The 20,279-nt window shown below is 43.9% G+C and overlaps 2 protein-coding genes across 3 annotated transcripts in view; one reads left to right on the top strand and one right to left on the bottom strand.

The window, feature by feature from the left end:
• The window catches only part of PRDM1 (PR/SET domain 1), a 32,790-nt gene extending 24,904 nt beyond the window's left edge, over window positions 1–7,886 (top strand). For both annotated transcript variants that reach the window (XM_033056523.2, XM_033056522.2), the window contains 3 exons: window positions 2,976–4,084; window positions 4,386–4,514; window positions 4,931–7,886. In XM_033056523.2, coding sequence (XP_032912414.1) covers window positions 2,976–4,084; window positions 4,386–4,514; window positions 4,931–5,506 — 1,814 coding nt within the window. In that variant the 3' untranslated portion in view covers window positions 5,507–7,886. The remainder of the gene's footprint in view (window positions 1–2,975; window positions 4,085–4,385; window positions 4,515–4,930) is intronic.
• Window positions 7,887–7,971: 85 nt separating this feature from the next.
• Window positions 7,972–20,279, bottom strand: part of ATG5 (autophagy related 5) — a 99,491-nt gene continuing 87,183 nt past the window's right edge. The window contains exons 8-9 of the mRNA XM_033056526.1: window positions 19,198–19,329; window positions 7,972–8,296 (exon numbers count right to left, since the gene is read on the bottom strand). Coding sequence (XP_032912417.1) covers window positions 19,199–19,329 — 131 coding nt within the window. The 3' untranslated portion in view covers window positions 7,972–8,296; window position 19,198. The remainder of the gene's footprint in view (window positions 8,297–19,197; window positions 19,330–20,279) is intronic.

Raw genomic sequence — 20,279 nt, 5'->3', positions numbered from 1 at the left:
TCAGTTAGAAGTGGATCAGGCTCCTCAAAAGGCACGTCTGGGGTTTTTTTTCTTTCTTCCCCCCACCCCCTCCCCTCAGATCAGTAACTTTAAAATGCAGCTGCACCGTTCTTGTTTTGTCATGAATATCTTTTCTGTGTGTCCCTCTGACCACAGAAACTAGACAGATCTTGGAAGAGGTATGTGCCTATATTTACTGTATATATGGGGTGGGGGGGCTGGGGGAAGAAATGCATTTCAAGAGTCAGAGGGAGACATTCTGATTGGTAAAAACTTAAATCTAAGATCACAAGTTAAAAAAAAAAACATTTATAAGAAATATATCTCTTAAACTTTGAAGTATGGCTCCTTTAAGAGCAACAAGAAAGGTTGTAAACCTCTCAATCAGTTTCAGCCCTGGTTTAAATCCACCTTCAGTATAAAACTTAAGAACCTCTCCTTGGCCCTGGACATTACCTTCTCTTATTTTACACAGTGCTGACACACTTGTTTATGTTTTGATCTCTCTGGTGTTCCCAAGTGTCCCTTGTGCTCAGGTAATAAGGGAGAAAGCTGAGAGGGGATTTATGGACCAAAGATAGCTTGCAAACTAAAGAGAGCTGTCACAGTTAGACTTGAAAAATAATCTTTAAATATCACATCTTCTGTCTACACATGGAAATTAGTAGGAGGGACAGCTTTACTGGGAAAATTCAGAAGGGAAGAGCAATTATCTTTAGTCAGTCGAGAGAGCACGGGATTGTTGCACAAAGAAAGTTATGATCTCTGCATGAGCTTCCTTTCTGTCACTCCTGGGCTTGCTCCTGCACATAAGGCACGTACATCCCCACCCTCGTTTTTAACCTTGTGACAGTGGAAGCTGTTTGTCGAGCTGAAGTGGCCCCAGTTTCTCTATCACTTTTCCAGCACTACCGGCATTTCTCCTTCCTCTTCCCCTCCCCCTGGGGTTTTTTTTTTTCTTTAAAAGAGAAAAGTGTCAATTTGAACTTCCTGCTTGACAGACCACACTGAGAAACTGATATGGGCCTGATAAGGTGATATTTATTTATTTTTCCTGCTGGAAGGCTTCACAAGTCCTGCCTCCCACCCGCCTGTCCAGTTTTCAATACTGCCCGATGCTGATAGTGTCACCAGGAATGTTTGCTCTGAGGCATTGCTGTGGTGAAAGGCAGCTGATAAGAAGATACAGATAATATTATCCACACTGCCATTGTGGAGCTTCTTGAACCTAGTAGGACCTCTATGCTATGCCTAAAAATCTGGTTGGCATTTAGAGAATTAGTCCAGGAGTACAGACAAAATCACCACAGAAAGTAGATATTTTTTAAAAACACAATATGTTATTACTCTATTTTTGATGCAGCTCTGCATTAAACTTTGGACACGAAGAGAAGTAATTGGGAAGCTATCTGTGCACTTATGTGTGCACATGCTTGCTGTACAACACTTTTAAGTTTTATCATAAATATTTTAATTGAATTTAATTGTGTTCAATTGCATTTCATTGGAGCTTGAAAATATACAAACTACTCAAAAATCTCAAACTAAATTTGCTTGTTACTAGTCTAATGCTATTTCAAAAAGGATGCTACTGTAAAGTGGGTCCTACTGTAAGTAAGAGCATGCTTTGAAAGCAGCTGTTTTCTTGGATACGTTTAATAAATGGCTGTTTCTTTGCCTTATAGGGTAATGTTGCCCAATGATAGATTCCATCAGGGTAGTGAATAGTGAAGCAAAGAATCCGTGTTGAAAGCGGTGTGGTCATTGTCTGTTCTCATGCTCCTCACTTGGTTCAGATGATCCTCCAAAAGTCAGAACTAACTGTTTCTCACCTCAGATGGTGAAGTAAGAACAGTCAGTCATGAAGCAGAAACCTTCCTAAATGACTGCAGTGTTTTTGAGTCGCATGCCTACTGGTGTTGACTTGTACTTCCTGATGAAAAACCTTGCACTAACTAACTATGATTATGAAACCTTCTTGTAGTTTTTCCCCCTATAATAAAATATCTTACAAGTAATCAAGATTATGTAACAAAGATAAAGGCAGATTTGTTTTTCCACTGGTCATCTTTCAGTGTGCTGTTAAGATTGTGTTACGTCCAGACAGCAAGGTCTTTGAATACAAATAAATAGAGTATGTGCTGAACTGAGATGAATGTATGCTAGCTTCTATTTCCTTCTAAATACATATTTCTTTTCCCTTTTTTTTTAAAGCACATTTCAACTTAAGCTGGAGCCAACCAGTCTTGCTTTCTTTTGCTTTGCTTCAGCATTTTTTTTATAAAATACAGCTGTAAGCAGAGGAGTTTTGCATAGACTGAATGCCACAGAAATCTGCAGTAAATAGTCTGCTTTGTTGTAGATGTTCCTAAGCAGTATATTTAATGAGTAATGATCTGTTTACTGATGGAGAATACCTTCTCTTTGAAGAAGGCTTTCATCCTAGCCAGCCATGGGTTTTTTGGTACTGTAAGTAATTGAACTGGCTGGTGAAGTGACTGCTGCGGTTTGGCAAAACCCGATTTGTCATGCCTTGTTATTTTACTGAGGAACATTTCTGGGAGCTTGTGTTCTGCAGAGTCCTTCAGTTAAACCTGTATTGTGAACAAATGCTCGTTACCACATTTATTAGAAATACTGCTTAAACAGATACTCAACAGTGAAGTTAGGCAAATTTAAGGGGGAAGAAAGGTGAAATCAGTTTGCAGAGTGGAGGCTGGCACTCTCAAATGCATCATTGTCCAAATCTCTATGGACTGGTTGGTATCCCTTAAATTAACTATGCTTTTTATTAACAATTAATACCAGCAGGCATTTCTTCACACAACAATTACTTTTCTGGTAAGTTGAATGATTGCTCATCTCTGAGAGTAGCCCTTCCTTCCCACTAAACTTGTAGGGGTTAGATTCTGTTTTGAAAAGAGATAATGCCAGTGACATATCTAAATAATCATTATCTTGTCTTTGTATTTCAGCACAAACCCACATTGATCCAAAGCAGCACAGCGCTGATAAAGATGAGCTTTATCAGAAAAGCGTCCCAAAGAAGGAGCACAGTGTGAAAGAAATCCTGAAAATGGAATCCAATCCTCCTAAAGGAAAAGACTTCTTTCAGACCAACATTTCACCAGTTACTCCAGAAAAAGACTTGGATGATTTACGTAAGAACTATAGCCCGGAGAGGTGTTTCTTCCCTCGAGTTGTCTACCCGATCCGACCTCACATTCCAGAAGACTATTTGAAAGCTTCCTTAGCATATGGCATGGACAGACCCAGCTACATTACTCACTCGCCCATCCAGGCATCTACTACACCAAGTCCTTCTGGGAGGAGCAGCCCAGACCAAAGTTTAAAAAGTTCAAGCCCTCACAGTAGTCCAGGGGTCACAGTTTCACCTCTGGCACCTACTTCCCAAGAGCACAGAGAGCCATACTCTTACTTGAATGGATCGTATGGCTCAGAAGGATTGGGGTCTTATCCTGGATATGCACCCCCTGGCCACCTCTCACCTGCCTTTCTGCCGTCCTATAACCCCCATTACCCCAAATTTCTGTTACCTCCATTCAACATGAGCTGTAATAACCTGAGCGCTTTGAACAATATCAATGGCATCAACAATTTCAATCTCTTCCCGAGGATGTACCCTCTTTATGGCAATCTGCTCAGTGGAGGTAGCCTTTCCCACCACATGCTCAACCCCAGCACGCTCCCCAGCTCATTGCCCAGTGAAGGAGGCCGTCGACTGCTGCAGCCTGACCATCCGAGAGACTTCCTCATACCAGCACCCAACAGTGCCTTCTCGATCACGGGCGCCGCTGCCAGCATGAAGGACAAGCCATGCAGCCCTACCAGTGGGTCCCCCACCGCTGGTACAGCAGCCAGTTCGGAACACATAATGCAACCTAAACCTACCTCAGTGGTGTTGGCTGCCACCGGCGGTGAAGAAGCCATGAATCTCATTAAAAGTAAGAGGAATGTGACCGGTTACAAAACCCTCCCATACCCACTGAAAAAGCAGAATGGGAAGATCAAGTACGAATGCAATGTTTGCTCCAAGACCTTTGGCCAGCTCTCCAATCTGAAGGTAGGCAGTGGAGAATAATACAGGAGTCTCCTTTGAAGGCTCGGATTTCTCCCTGTAGGTTTTTGAGGAAAAACAGGGTCAGGCCTCCCTTGCTTATTAGGCTATTTATGTGTCTGGGCTTAATGCAGCATCCCCCAGCAAGAAAGTGTGGTTGTGTGTTTTAATACTGACACCACCTAATTAACTAGATAACATTGTATTTTGGCAATGGGACTCTTCCGCTGACTTTGGGAAACATCTGAAAGCACTTTTGTTGTAGTACTGGAAACTGCAAATTGTTAATTGCTTTGTCTCTCCCTAGGTGCACCTCCGAGTACACAGCGGAGAGAGACCATTTAAATGCCAGACTTGCAATAAGGGCTTCACGCAGCTGGCTCACCTCCAGAAGCACTATCTGGTACACACGGGAGAAAAGCCCCACGAGTGTCAGGTACGTAACACAGAGAGAGAGAGATGATTCCTTCTGAGGCCGAAGGGACAGCAGGGCTTTGCACACTCCGTGCACTGTGCAGGGAGGGCTGAGGGACAATCCCTTGAAAGCTCAGGGCCGGAATCTGCACCACAGCCAGGCCCAGCCCTGGTGCAGCAGCGCCTGTGAGACAGCACGATTGCCTGCAGCCTGCTAGAGCAACATCTGCCTGATACAGTTTTGCCATCAGCCACACTCAAAATGACATTCAGCAATATTTAAATAAAAAAGGTGGGGATTTTTTTTCCCTTTGTGAGAAAGTGTGAAGATATAGAAAGCTGCTGCTTCATCCTGCCGTCTCCTCCTAGGTGTCTGTGATTTAAACCATAAAATCGCCTCCCACTCATTCGCTGTTTCTCTGCCACCCCCCACATTAGGTTTGTCACAAGCGGTTCAGCAGCACCAGCAATCTCAAAACCCACCTGCGGCTCCACTCTGGAGAGAAGCCTTACCAGTGCAAGCTCTGCCCAGCCAAATTCACCCAGTTTGTGCACCTGAAGCTGCACAAGCGTCTCCACACCCGGGAACGCCCCCATAAATGCATCCACTGCCACAAGAGCTACATTCACCTCTGCAGCCTCCAGGTCCACCTGAAGGGCAACTGCCCCGTCGCTCCGGCATCCGGCCTCTCCATGGAGGACCTGAACCGGATCAATGAGGAGATCGAGAAGTTCGACATCAGTGACAACGCTGACAAGCTGGAAGAAGTGGAGGACAATATCGACTTGACATCGATTGTGGAGAAGGATATACTGACCATGCTCAGGAGGGAAATGGAAGGAGCTAACCTGAAAGTCTCTCTACAGAGGAACCTGGGAAATGGGCTTATCTCCTCAGGATGCAACCTTTACGAGTCGTCAGATATGTCAGTTATGAAGTTGCCTCACGGTCACCCACTACCTCTGTTACCTGTAAAGGTCAAGCAAGAAACAATTGAACCAATGGACCCTTAAGACTTTTTGGCAAAGTGATTTTTTTTTTATTTATGACTTGGCAAGTCAGGGTGCCTGTAGCAGTTGCTTGTACATAGTTTCAATGCTGCAAAGCAATCTTGGCTTACAGTAGTTTCCCTACGCTCTCCAGCTGAAAGAAGGAACTCCAAAGTTACTGTTTTCTCAGGGCATAAAAAGGGGCAAAGGACTGTGCATTGCCTCGCCAGTTACTAAGAGACAATCATCTATCCATAATTATTTTTTCAATGATAGTACTTCATAATTTATTATGCAATTAATCATTCTAAAAGCAATAATTAGGAAAATGTTTACAATGACTGGAAAAATTCATTGTAATTTTTACTTTAAATGTTTTTATTTTTTGTTTTATGGCCATTCTTTGTAGATATTTTTTTCTGCACATCTGTTTTAAGAACCTAAGATTAGGGTTTCAGTAAATGTGTTTTATGTACCAATGTCTTTTAAACAAATGTGGTTTTTCATATTGCCAAAGTTGGACATGTGACATACAGAATCCTAGATCTGTTGGTTTGAAAAAAAATGCTGTGTACTTTCATGAGCAAATCACCCCACTGGGAATTGAAAAGGAAAAATAAAGCAAACCAACAACCCAGAGTAGCAGCAAGCAGGGAGAAAACTTTTTCTCCTGCCTCTCTGAGGACAGGAGAAAGATTCTTCTACCTGCAGCTCTCCCTGGAACAGATGTGGTACAGCAAACACCGACTTGCCATGGACAATACCACAGGTTTTTAGAACACAGCTCCAGCCCCATACATTGTCATGTAACTTTAAGACCAAAGGAATACATGAGCTCAAAGTGACTTTTCCAAAATAAAATCTCACTTACATTCTTTTGTTTCCAAAAGCAGTTTAAAAGCAAAGACATAAATATTATTCTGCCTAAAAGAGGGGTTTGGGCAGATTTCTTTCTTCTGATTTTTTGTTTTATTTTGGGGGTTTTTTTTGGCCAGAGCCTTCCAGGGATTAAAAAAAAAAAGAAGAAAAAGATGGTCAGATTCCCTGAGAAAGAAGGGGTTCAGTTTTACTTGTATTTTTCTCACCCACTTTGCCTGGGTAGAAGTGGGGAACAAAGTCCTTTCCTGGCACATAAATTTTTTTTCTTCCTTCGTATACAACTCAGATTTTTCTCAGTATTTGTGTTTGTACATTTTGTGGTTAATTTAATTAAAGAAGAAAAGGGCATTGCAAAGTTGTTGAACAACAATTACCTCAGTGCTTGTGTCCAGTGGTGCAGACAATGCTGTTTTACCTAAATGCTTTGCTACTTTAGAGAAGAAACCAAAATGTGCACAGGGAAAGATAGAATGCACATCCTTTTATCTTTTTGTTTTGCTAAGCCCAAAGATGATATGGTGACGTTTGAGGTGTAGCAAAAAATACATGTATATTTATAGATATATTTATACCACTATACGATATATGTATATGTATATATATTTATACCACTTAAGTTGTGAGCCAAACCATGTAATAAAACCTATTTTTCATCTAAGTGTGAAAATCAAATGTTATCCCAGTTTTGCAGATAACCAATGACCTCAAAACCATAAGGTTGTACCAAGGCATTTATCACTTGCAAATGCACACGCACAGCTGAAGGTGAAGCCAGAACGTGCAAACACGTGAATGACATCATCATGCATCCACGTGTGGCATCTCCATGAATTTGGTGGGAATTACCCTGTCTGCAGGCCAGGGCTCCTTCAGTCCCCTGCTCTCCTGCAGTCTGTACTTGGGGGGGAGGCTGGTGGTCAGTCAACAGAGAGCCAGAAAACGTAAAAGAAGGAACTTGAAAAGAAGCCAAATATGACCCGTGCGTGATGTGGTCACAGATTACAGTAAGGGCAGGATGAAAGTCAGGTGGGACAAGGTACTTGTCCCCTTGTGCCCTGCCACTAACGAGTTGCACAGTCAACTCACACGAACATAAGTAGCATTATTACACACTTCCCATCCACGTGTCCCTTTTTGTCTGGTTATGTTCTTAAAAAAAAAAAATTAAAAGTCCACCTCAACAATTCAGGATTTGGTGATCTTTTTTTTTTCAGCAAACTTCATTTTAATGCCTTCTGTTAAAAAAAAAAATCCTGATATACAAGTCTCAACACAGCTTTTGAAGGACTCCAGTTCATTACATTTCCACTCCTGCAAATTGTGAGGCTGACATCTTTTAAATGTAGCAATAGTTCATAAATATAGTACTTAATTGTAGGATAAACCAAAGTATCACTACTCTGTCACTGGACACACACTTTTCCTATTATTGCCTGTAGTGCTTTCTTGTATTTGATACAAAAATTTACAAGAATTTATATGCATCAGCTTTAAGAATTGTTACTTCTCTTTACTGTTTCCCCCTCCCCTTAGACGTTTTACATGTGAATGTAGCAACAATCAACAGTGTTTTTGGGGGTTTTTTTGTCTCTCTTAAGAAAGACTCTGACCAAAGTTAACAGGCTTTTTACTTTGCTAGAACAACAAACTATCATATGTTTACGTATTGGTTTACATCATTATTTATGTGCAAATTGTCAAATGTAAATTAAATATAAGTGTTCATTGCTTTATTGATGCTTCCCTTGTCTTCAATCTCTGGGTGTGCAGCCTGGTTGTGGCCCCAGTGCTGGTACACCTGGGGCAATGGTGTCTTCAGCAATGCTGATTCCTTTGTGGGTTCTGATTTTCCCTTATTGAAAACTGCAAACAGCAAGGCCAGAGCTGAATTCCCTGTCTTCGTTTTGTATATATTTCCTCAGTTTTAGCCAGTACCTTTAAAAACAAAAAAAAAAAAAAAAAAAAAAAGAAGCCAAGAATTGTCAGTGTTTCAGTGGAAATACACTTGAATGCTATCTGCCTCAGAGATATGTGACCAGGGTTCTCATTTACATTTTTCCAAATGATTGTCATTTCTGGCCTGAAACCCTAACCACCAGGACCACAATGACACACTCAAAATGTCAGTGTGAGACCACTTAGTCCTGTCTCAGCATGGTGGGAACTGCGTTCAAAACAAACGTGGATCTGTTGTAAGTGCTCACAAAGGAGATGTGAACGCTGCACTAAATTCAGGGGAAGGTCAAGTGTCTGCCCCTCCCTCCCCACCTCAGCCCAAGAGGAACAGCAGGCCAGGATGTCCCAGAAAGCTAATTCAACATTTGCTACTTCCATCATTTACCGTGAGATCTAAACCAGAGAGGCCATGTGCTGCCCTGCCCTACCTGAATGTTAAAGAAATAACGTTCCTGCGCATATTGAGACACTCAGCGCCGTATGATGTTTTAAAAGTATTTCACTGTCCTCTTTAAAAAATTCATTTAAACATCTGTCTCAAGAATTTGAAATACTGCCAACACCAAACTGTGGAGTTAAGAAAACCAGAGCACTGTTGTCATAAACGTGCCAAATGCAGCATGTTATATTCCTATATTCGACAGAGCTATTGCTGTAATAATTTTTTTAAAAAAACATAGGATAACCATTACCGCCATAAATCATACTTCATTACTTGGCAAAGCGTTACGTTGTGCTGGAGAGTTATGTCCTGGGGACACTTGTAAGCTTTAGAAGATGTTTAATAAAACACATTACATAAAAAGACAATGCACGTTATAGATCACAGCCTCGCGAGGCCGAGCGCGGCAGCTGCTGCCTCAGTTCCTGGCAGCCCCCAGGCCGCTGCATGTGCTCCGAGCAGGAATACAGTGGGGTTCAGCCACGGCAACACCACCACCACCAGGTCAGATAACCACAATAGCGTTAGCAAGGAGCAGGGAGGGGAAGCTCAGTAGTTTGGGAGCTGCCACAAAACTCAGCCCTGCATGCCCCAGCACAGAGCCGCTGGCTGCCCATTCTGCTGTCCTCAGTGTGAAAATGTTGGGGACCGCACATGTTGGGCAATGTGGCCTTGCCAGCTGAGCTGCTCTGCCACAGGACATGGCGAATCACAGCTGAGATAAACTCAAGCACAGACACAGGGATGATCTTGCCCTTCTGGCGGGTTTGTGAAGCCCAGTGCTTCTCAGCTGGGTACCGGGGAGACACCGCTAATTCCCAGTGTGGGCAATTATGGCCTTGAGGTCGAAAATGAAAAATGTGACTCATTGAGGGGGTATGAGCCCTTTGGGTTCAAATCGGTGTCTGGCAGTGCATGGCCACGTCTCAACACGTGCTGGGACCGCGTGGGATGCGGCCCAAAACCTTTGCTGTCATTCAGAGGTGTTACATTAGAGTGAGGGAAATAGTTGTGGCTGTAATTAAAGGCAGCCAGGAAACACTTGGCTAATTACTGCATGAGCCGGAGCTGAGTGGATGCGGTGCGGCTGAGGAATGTGCCCGTCATGAGGCAGGTATCTGCAAAACACAGGCTGTCATGATGGCTAAAGAAAATCTCACTGACAGCATCAAAGCAGCCGCCCTGGCACTGAGAGGGAGGTTTCCCTCCTCTCCACAGGGTTGGGGTAGGCTGGCAGGGAAAAAGCAGCTGCCTCACCTGGGATGTGGGGGGCAGAGGTTGACATTTTGGCAACTTCAGCACAGTCTCGCCTGAACACCAGAAAAACAAGAGCTCTTGTCAAGGATGTGGCACTTCCCAAAATCACAAGAGTTTAATTTTTCATGAGATGCTGAAACAGACCCATCCTGCAACCAACATGGCTGCTGCCCTTTCCATTCTCACATGAAGCACATGGAAGAGCTGGCAAACAGCACATTTGCACAACTCTGTACCAACTGCCATCAATGATAGTTTCCAACATGTTGCATGACTCTGCTTTCACTCATTTTTGAGAGACTAGAGAACATTTCCAGCAATTCACTGTGGCAGCCAAATGGGAGAGGGGCCACTAAGCCTCACTGAGACCCTGCTGCCCAAGTGCTGACTTCTAATGCAAAACTGTATTATTGTCCCATGATAGAGGGGTCAGGTGTCTGCTTGGAGATGTGTGCAAGCAGACATTGCCTTCTTCTTCAAAGCCAAAGTATCCTTAGTTCCACCATAAGAGCTTGCAGCTTGGCACTAGTTGAATAGTGCTCTGCACAGGAATGATGCTTTCCCCTCCAGCTCTCTACAGCTCTCTGTGCCAGCCAAAGCCTGGAGCCTGAACATCCATCTGCTGGCACTTCAGAGGCACCTGTCAGCCAGCACATCTAGCCACAAACTACTTTCTGGAGCTGGAGGTTACACAAGACTGGTTGCCACTATAGGTAAACAAGGGAGCAGAAGCCCAGTAGTGGGGCAAGGATCTGCAGTGACTGGGTGGGTGGCACACACCCCCAAGAACTGACTCTCCCTGGCATGAATCCTTGCATGGCACAGGGCATGTATGAATTTCTGCTTGGGGTAGAAACATGTGCCAAAAGCATGGGGACAGGCAGCACTGGTGTGTGCTCTGGGCAGAGATCTCTGAAAAGAGATGCCTGACCCTTCAGGAAAAGGAGATGGACACTCAGAGCTCTCCGTTCCCTGTGAGCTGTCAGCCAGGCACCTTGGTGACATTTGGATGCAGTGGCCCTTCCTTCCTCCTCCCGGCTGCACGCAGAGAGATGGTTGGGATGCCAGACCACTTAGGTAGGTGTGACCAAATAGCCCTATTGAAGGGAGCAAAACCAGTATGACTTCCTTATTGTGCAATGATTAATAAAGGCTTTCAGCTCTTTTTCTCCATTAATTGTGAATAAGCAAGTCCTTGATCATTTCCTTATCCAAGGACCGAGTGAGATTCCTTACAACATTCCTGCCCCAAAGTGGCCACACTGCACTGGGAAGAGAAGCAATTCCTGCAATATTGAAACCACACACAGCAAAATCAGAGGCTGAAAACCTCTTTCCCAGTTCACTTGTGCTGAGGACAGCTGTCAAAATGTGATACCAGTCTTGGGGTTAGGGAAACCCAACACTCCTGCCTTTACCAGTAAAGTTTTACACACTAAATCCTAACTTAAATGAGCAAAGCAGTGGTCAGTTTTTGGGCAGGAAGAGCAGTGTGGCAGGCAGCAATTTGTATGCGATTTCTTGGATATTACAGTTCCCAGTCTCCCTACAGCTTTCCTATGGCAAAATTTTCTGCATGAGAATTGTCCCTCTGTTAACCCCAGGAAACATTTTTTTCCCCCACCTTCACCTTCTTACTCTACCTTGTGTATTCAGGTGACCTTTTGTTTTTAAGGGACAGATTCTGTGCATCTTTACAGACCAGATCTGCTCTGCTTGTCAGCCTCAATGCCCCTTGCAGAAATGCTTTACTAAGAGGGAGAAGTTTGATTTCTTCCGGCCACACTGGAGCCATGTCCCTAGGTGGGGACCCAGTTAACCAGGCTGGGTGGTGTCTCAGAGAGGTCTCACTTTACTCTCAACCACTGATGAAAAAACAGAAGTTAAAAATGTTGTAGAAACTGCAACCAGGTGCTAAAGAGGGCAAGAATACATGAAAAGTGAAAATTTGCCTTTTTAATAAGCCGTTACAAGTAAGTTGGGTGTTTAGGAGGGAACACGCGCTGGTGCTTGTAGTCATTCAGTGAAGATTTGGTGTTGTGTGCATGTTTTTAATGAGACCAGAGGGCACAGAACAGGGTTCCTTTTCTAACCTAAATTGCAGCAATTTGTGCATGTCTGTAGCTGTGGGTGTTATGTGCTTTCTACTCTGAGTGGTAAGTTTCAGTTTGATTCTGCTCTCGAGAGCTGCGGGGACAGTTTGCACTCGCCTTATCAACGCAGAATCCAAATTGCTTCACAGTGCACCCAGCCCCCTGACATTGCAAACTGAGAAAATACACTTTAAGCACAGAGAAACTAGAGAGGTGACAACCAGTGGGCTTTTTCTCAGCAGAGCATCCCAATCTGCCAAAACCTCACAACCCAATCAGTGGGGCAATAAGCCACCTCAAGAGTCGCAACCTCGGTGCCACCCTGAGAGGCCCTAGCCAGGACGCCAGATAGCAGAGCCAGGATCCCAGGGCTGGGGCTCTTTTCCTACATCCCCTTTCCCCTAAAATCCTGCTTCAGCCCTGTTCCCTTGCACTGATGTCCCAGAACTGGGGGCCCAGTCAGCCAGCTACAAACTGGGCAGCTGCAGGAGGTGCTTGCCCATCCCCATTCTTCCCTGGGCTGACCCTGAGCAAGACTGACCACAAGCCCCTGATCAAAATCGTGTCCATAATTAGAGATGGCAGCAAGGGAAGGGCAGAGCAGGTAGGTCCATGGCCCTTGGGAAGCAGGTCTAGTTTGGCTCCAAAAGCTTGTGGTCTCAACAGTAGCCCCTGTGCCCACCTGAGCAGTCGATTTCCAAATGAGCATTGCTATCTTTACATGTGTTTGCTATAAACATCCAGCTTTCAGACTACACACCAATGTCCATACTGGCTGTCCCACTGTCACGTGGGCTGTAACTGAGAAGAGCCATTCAGGAGGAGCTCAGCATAGCTCCCAGGGGATACCCCAGTTCCTATTGCCCTCCTTGGGAGCCACATGCCACAAATCACCATGTGACTTGTGCATAAAATACCTGAGTATTTCTTGCTTGACCTCAGAAATCAGCACAGGAGATGAGGTGAAACAGTGGCTGCAGGTGCAAGTGGTTCAAGATCTGCTGGGCACAGGCACTATGGCTCATGCCCTTCTGCTGTGTAGGGCAGGATTACCCTTATCCTGATAGTGAGCACCCACCCAACAGAGCAGCGGGCTGAGGAGTGGAGGGGACAAACCTTAATGGAGGCAGAGTGCTCTCCAATTTCCTTCAAAATCTTAGCTACTCATCCAAAATGAGGAGGCTGGAAAACAAGGGCCCTCCCTGACCATTAAACCCATTTCCTGAAGCAGCACACACCCCTGCAAAACAGACTTAAGTGCCTTGTTAGACTTGAACATGCGAAATCTCAGTTCTTTGCCACTGGTCTCTTGCCCATTATCTCCCTCTGCATGCATTAGCCTCAAGGAAATGCCTCAACCCCACATAGGTCTGACTTCAAAAATATATCAAGAGATGGACCCAGACACAGGGTTCAGTTATAGAGTCTCATTTTTAAGTGTGGGAATACCAGTTGATGCCATTCTTACTATATTTTTTAAAAATTAATTTTCAGTCTAATTATTTAGATCAATCAAAACACTAAGGTAGTAATGAGTATCTACATAGAGGAATATATCCAAGATCAAGCTTATCTAACCATGGAGGGTTAAAGACAAACTTTTTATTTTTAATTAAAAAACTTCAGTACTTCAAGGCCAGAGCTGAGCAATAAAGACAAGGTCCCTGGAGCCAAGATAGCTGTGTTCTGGTTTTGGTACCTCCACTAACTAGCTGTGAGGTCTGCAACAAGTCAGTTGACCTTCCCATACAGCACCCAACTCATTTGTAGAATAGGTACAAGACTTGTTCAGGCTGTGGTATAGGACTAATATTTGTACCTTGTTTTGAGATCCTCTGATCTGTAACTGCATGTAGTTTGTTGTTCATAGAGAGAACAAGTTGCTTACAGTACTATCTGCAATATCATAATATTTAGAAATCCTCACTTATGGGCTATGACTACCCTGAACTCAACACAAACTCTCTCTTGCCCGAAGGACCTTACAAACGAAGCACTATTAAAAACCCAAAAACCACAGTGGCTAGGTGCACAGCTTAAATTTCCATTTTCTCTCAGCATTTTCCCACGAGGGGATTGCATGTGAGAGCACACAACAGAAAGTCAGATCACACCCGGATCGGTTGCGCTGGCATGCCATTTGGCAATACAAGAATGACATAAATTAAAGTGAAACCTCTTCACCTCAGCCTAAGTGAAAATGTGAAGAGCAAGGGGGTTGAGGAGGAAGGGGGTATATTGATCCATATCTACTCAACAGTCAGACCAGTGGTGTGGTGGCAACAAAAGACATGCCTTTGCTTTTTCAGTAACTAATAATCTATAGAGAACCATTTCCTTTTCTGCTGTTGAGATAACACATTCTCCACCTCAGCTTCATGCAAATAATTCATGCCTCTGCTTACCTAATTTACCTCTCTGGTGCAGACAGAAGGGCAGAAACCTCCCACCAGCACTGACTGACATGACGCACTGAAAAAAGAGCCATCTCACCCAGAACTTTCTGAAATGTTTAAATCATTAGAGGACAACTGCACCAAATGCTCTGCAGGAGAGACATGGCTCCACAAGATTAAATGGGTTAATTTTGCCAGTCTTCAGTCCTGCCTCTGACCCACATGTGGTTTGCAGGCTGGAACTGACATTATCCAAAGAAAAGCATTTGGTATCTCTGCACACAGACCACAGCTGGTCAACAACTCATCCCAGATTTAAACACAATGTATTAACTCTCATCTGTTGCCAGAAATTAGTATTACATGCTATTAACAGCCTGGGCCCCCAGAAGTGTGCTGAATTGAGTGGGCCTTCGCATCACTTGGAAACAAACAGGTACCAGGTTGGACATGTGTCTGCATCTAATGGAAACCTTGTTCTAATCAAAATGCTGACACCACTTTCACTCACTCACACTCACCTCTCTCTCTGCAGTACTGCAATGCAAGCATGGTTCAAATGTCAAGCACAAAAAAAGTTATGAAGAGACAGAATTAATTAAGCTTGTCCACACATAGCTTTAGGAGCAGCCCTTGCTTGCAGGATCACACACTGGTTTTCCCACAGGACTTGCATCTTGCTCAGTGCACAAGGCAGGGAATGCTCATCCTGCATGGGACAGGGGAGGGATGCCATCCTTCTCATCCCGTCTTCCATTCTGTCTACATGGCTCTGGCCTTTGTGCTCCTGGCCCACTTTCCAGTTGGGGTCATTTGCTCCTGAGTGCTTTCAGTGGACCCATTGGAAAGATGGCTGAAGGCTTTGCCTGTGTCAGTCAGTGTCCATTTGGGAGAGGGAGGTGGTGTCCCTAGGCAGGACTGAAGAAGAAACAAAGTACAGGAGTTTAAAGTCAAAAACTCCCTTTGGGTGCCCAGAATTTCAGGGCAGTCCCACATGTTATTTGACTTTAGCTTATCTTAACCTCAGGGGTCAACTGAGAATCCTGAACATCTTCAAACCCATCACAAACCAGGGATAACTGTACTACATGGCCTGTGAAAACCCAGGTAGTGATTTGCTCCATGCAATGCACAACTCTGTGGGTAACACCCAGTGGAAAACATTACCCCTAGGCAGCACTCCAGTAATGGCCATGGCAGCCCCTCCATCTATCCCTCCTCTTTCAAGAGACCACCTCCAAGGTGTAGGTTTTATTAGAGCCTCCTTTGGTTCCATATTCCAGAGGCCAAGGGCAAAGGCAGCCCACATCTTGTAAAGACCACGTGTCCATGAAGGACCGACTGAACCTTATTTCCAGCTTGTCTCATCCTCTGAGTGCCTGAGATTGCTGCCTCAGTGCTGTTCTCGTCAGCTGCAAACTCTGAGGCTCTGGAAAGCATATGCACTGGTAAGATTTGTCCATGGTATGACTGCACAACAAAGCAGGATTGGCACTTTCCAGTTCTGCTAACCATGGCACTGCTGCCAGGAGAAGTTTGTCACCCAGGATGCAGACTGGCACAGGAGGGCGGTGAACCTTCCACTTTTCCTCTCCATCTCTGTTACCTTTTTCATTCTTCCCTTCCCTGTGCCCATCCCTGTCCTCTTGCTTTCTAGGTGAGCATCCCTGGGGCTCCTGGATCCCTGCCAGTTCTGCAAATTGGTGGCCACTAGCTTCTTCAGTCTTCCCAGAAGGAGAATTTCTGGTGAAGTGAAGCAGTGGAACACCACTTTTCTTTGGAAAACATGGTGCCTAATAAGTGAGGGGACACACACGCCTAAGGGCAAAGGTGAAATAAAATACTAAGAGAGAGAAAAAGGAAAAAAAAAGGAAGAACATTTTTCAGTCTGTAGATGCAAAATGAAACTATTTTGATAGATTCAGCTCTCCCACATTGAAAGGTCCAGAGTTTCTCATCTCCGACTTTACTCTGAGGCATGAAATTTCACCTGTGACATGACAAACTGTAACATCCATTATGCTTTCTGGCTCCTTGGAAGCCTGTTGCCACCATGCCAAAGCTCCCCTTCAGTATTTTGTTGGGTTGATATTACTAAATCACTCTTTTTTTCGGGTTTTCCTTGTTTTGTCACATCTTCCTTTGCTAATACTTTTCCCTGCAGCTGAAAATTCAGTGATACAGAGCTGGTGCTCTTGTAAAGACACGGACATCTCCATCCATGATACAGCCTGGATACAGGTAGGCAGGGAAGAAAATAATTTGGTCCATGTTAGCAAAGTGTCCCTTTCATTGGCAAGAGATCACCTCCAGCTTTTTTGTGTATGCTGAGAAAATTGCTAAGCTGCTAATGTATGCAAGAGCCATTTGCCTTCAGCCTCTTCACAGAGATTCACCCAGCTCAGCAGAGGGCAGATCTGCCCATTTGCAGCCTCACTTCGGATGGTCTTCAACTACAACCCATGTAGTGGACATTTAAATCAAGACCGGCATCTTCAGAAGTATTTTAAATGATGAGAATTTTGTTTCAACCTGATATTACAAAAGCTCAGCCAAGTGCTTGCCTTCCCAGAGTTATCTCAAAGGGATAACAATTCCATATACTTTGAAAAGATTCTTGTGTTGCTCTATTCAGTTTTAGCAAAATAACGATCTAGCCACAGGGGTGAAGGAATTGGTAAATGTTTCAGTTTGGGTTGAACATCTTTCAAAAGGAAATGGCCTATCTCAAGGAAGTTACAGAAAGGTTCTAGGGAGTGGGTGACATTCATTATCTTGTATCACAGAAGGAAACAACCTAGGATTAAAAATCTGTTATCCTGGGATTACCCTCCAAGCATTATGAAAGGTTTCTGTCTCTCTGTTGACAAATCATCTTCTACAATGTTGTCTAAATACATAGTACCTCATCTACTCACTGTCACCATTGTTGTACCCTTTGATTTCAGGGGAGACAAGAAGATAAACCAGAAGAGAGGTAGTTGGTGATTGGCTGTACCACCTGTACAATAGTCATACCTGATGTGTTGTTTGCTAGAATTGATGCTCAGATACTTGGGGTATGTTTCCTTCTTCTCCCTCATGAAAATGTTCCTGTATCATCTTGGTCAGTTTGGCATTGTTGTCCAAACAATGGGGATGATCTGCCCTGCTTCAGGGATAACTAATGTACCTCTAGAATGATTTTTAAAAGCTTGGAATGGGGTAGAACAAAACACAAAATCTAAGTTTTGGAGATTTTTTTTTTTCCTAGTATACACAGAAATTAAATTGTATTTGTCTCCTCCCTCTGCTCTGAGGACAGAGGTAGCATTAGTAATACAGAGCATGTCACTATTCAAGCTCTCTTGCAGATTTTAAAACATAGAGAGCAAATGGCAAATTTACCTTTCATCTCCTTTTGAAACTTAAGTTAGGCCTTACTGGTAACAAGTGAAATTAAACTGGTTATTGCTGTTTAACTTCTCTGTGCTGTTTCCTCACATGAATTAGTCATGACCAACTCTACTTGGCAACTGTCCTTACAAAAAACAGAACAGAGAGAAGGGTTAAGCACTCCCATACAATTTACCCAATAAATTTGTCATACCCCTCATATAGAGTCGTCCCTCCAGTTCTGCCTGTTCCCTAACATATCTGGCAGTTTGAACAATGTTGGCAATATTTGAGCAATTAGGCATTCCAAGTGGAAAGGTTAATACACCTTACCCTCAAATGCAGGGTGTGTTTTGTCTTGTGCCTTTAACCATCCTTGATGAGAACAGATTGCACAACAGCTGTGAAGTAGGAAGGTCTTTCAATTTCAGTATGGCCTAGCTTGTTTTGGTTTAGCAAAAGGCCAACAGTCCAATGCAAGGATGAGATAATCACACCTTGACTTGAGTGTTATCAAGGCAGATCAGAAGGGGGGAATTTCACTGTGGTTATCACCTTCTGAGTGTTAAATGCTTTGGTCATCCTGGCATGGTTGCAAAACCAGGTAAAAGATGACCCATAAAAGAAAACTCTCTGATGGAGTTTGGAATAGGACTGTCAAGGAGGTGGGAGACTTGTGGTGTATTTCCTACTCTTTTGGTTGAGCAGCATTAGGACCTCCGTTTCTTTTTTGGTAAGTTCTCGGAAACAGCGGTCTGCTTGTGGTCCAAGCAGCAAGTTCTGGGCAAGAGTGAGCAGAGCTGGAGAGATCCTGCAGGCTTGCACCAGCTGGGACCTGCAAAGATCACAGACAACCAGGATAAAAGCACCTCCCAAGCCAGCCAGCCAGCTCAGCAGCTGCCATCCTCAGCCCAAGCCACTGCTGAAGCTGGACAGCAACTGGTAATTGCAAACAACAGCGCTGCAGAGAAGCACCCCAGGTCAGCAGCAGGGCAGCAGCTGCTGGACTGGCTGCCACAGCCCTCCCCTGCCAGCAGCAGGGCACACCCAGCCTGCCTGCCCTGCCCAGCAGGGATGCTTGCCTGTGTAGTCAGGACCTAACTTGACAAAGAAAAAAACAAATCTAAGCAGCATGGAGAGATGTTTTGCAGGTCACAGTGATGCTGCCTATCCGCCCCGAGCCTTCACAGGATGTCTGGAGCACTGGTGGACAAAGGAGGGCAGGTCTGGGATGCCTACTTTACCCCCTCCCACAAAGCCTGAGTAGGTCTGAATGACCCAACCTGAGCTAGGGTGCTCTCACAAAGCCACACATACCTCACCAGGGTCTCTTGTGCAGCAGCCCCCTTCTGGTAAAAACTGCTGAGAATTCGGCACCCGGCCTCTCTACTTGTGGCTGGTGGTATTTCCCTCGCTGGGGTGATGTTGATGTTCGTAATGAAGCTTTGGCTGAGAAAGAGAGACATGTTGTAACCATTAGCAGACTTTACATTTAGAATTTATCTGAGGAAAGGACAAAGGATAATTCAGCTTGATTAGGTTTTTGCACAAGTTTGGGTCTACACTCTCCATTGTAGTATCAGTCCCAGTCTTCACCATTTTCTTCCTCTGACCCAGAAAAACTTGGTCATGAAAATAATGTTAGTTAGAAAATAATGGAACTGATAAGTCATTGCAGGCACATGTGTGTCTCATTATACATCAGTTCGGTTTCACTATATATTTTACACAATGTAACATAAATTTCACTATGCACCACAAGTATTTCAATATGTGATAGTCAGAAAGTGGCAGTTTACACTAAAAGTTTCAGTATGTGGTAGGATATTTCAAATACTATAAATTCTCCTTTTAAATTAAATGCATTGTGTAGATTAGTAAGAAATGCAGTCGTTTTAGTTTACTCAATGTGGTTTTCTTTCAGAACAGTATTTTAGTACTGTACCGTTCAATTGCCATGTTTATTTTATTAATACATATTAATGGATAATTAAGTGAAAATTCATTAAATATACACCACACAGGACTCAGGCAGGAGTTCTGTTTCTTAGATCTTTTATCTCAGCTCAATTTATACCATATTAACAAACACACTGTATTTACAGAGACTATATAAATGAAAAGAATAAACTTCCTGTTATGAGCCTGTTTTTTTTCTATGAATTTTCTTTGAGCAAGTAAAATTTGAGGGATCTGAAAGCCCCTGTGAGGGTGAATTTTTAAAGCAATGGGCAGGCATATCCAGGTTTTCCACTCATTTGCCATTTATTGATAATCACCATTTCGGTCACTACCAGCAGCAAAGGAGTCTGCACTGCCAGCTTTGATCAGTTGACCATACAAGTATCATGTCAATCAGTCCTTCTCCTAGCAAACTCCATCCCAATATGTGGAAAAGT

Source organism: Catharus ustulatus, chromosome 3 (assembly GCF_009819885.2).
Source record: "Catharus ustulatus isolate bCatUst1 chromosome 3, bCatUst1.pri.v2, whole genome shotgun sequence".
In the NCBI taxonomy this organism is placed as follows: domain Eukaryota; kingdom Metazoa; phylum Chordata; class Aves; order Passeriformes; family Turdidae; genus Catharus; species Catharus ustulatus.
The sequence above is the reverse complement of the archived record's forward strand: the minus strand, read 5'-3'. Positions and strand labels throughout refer to the sequence as shown.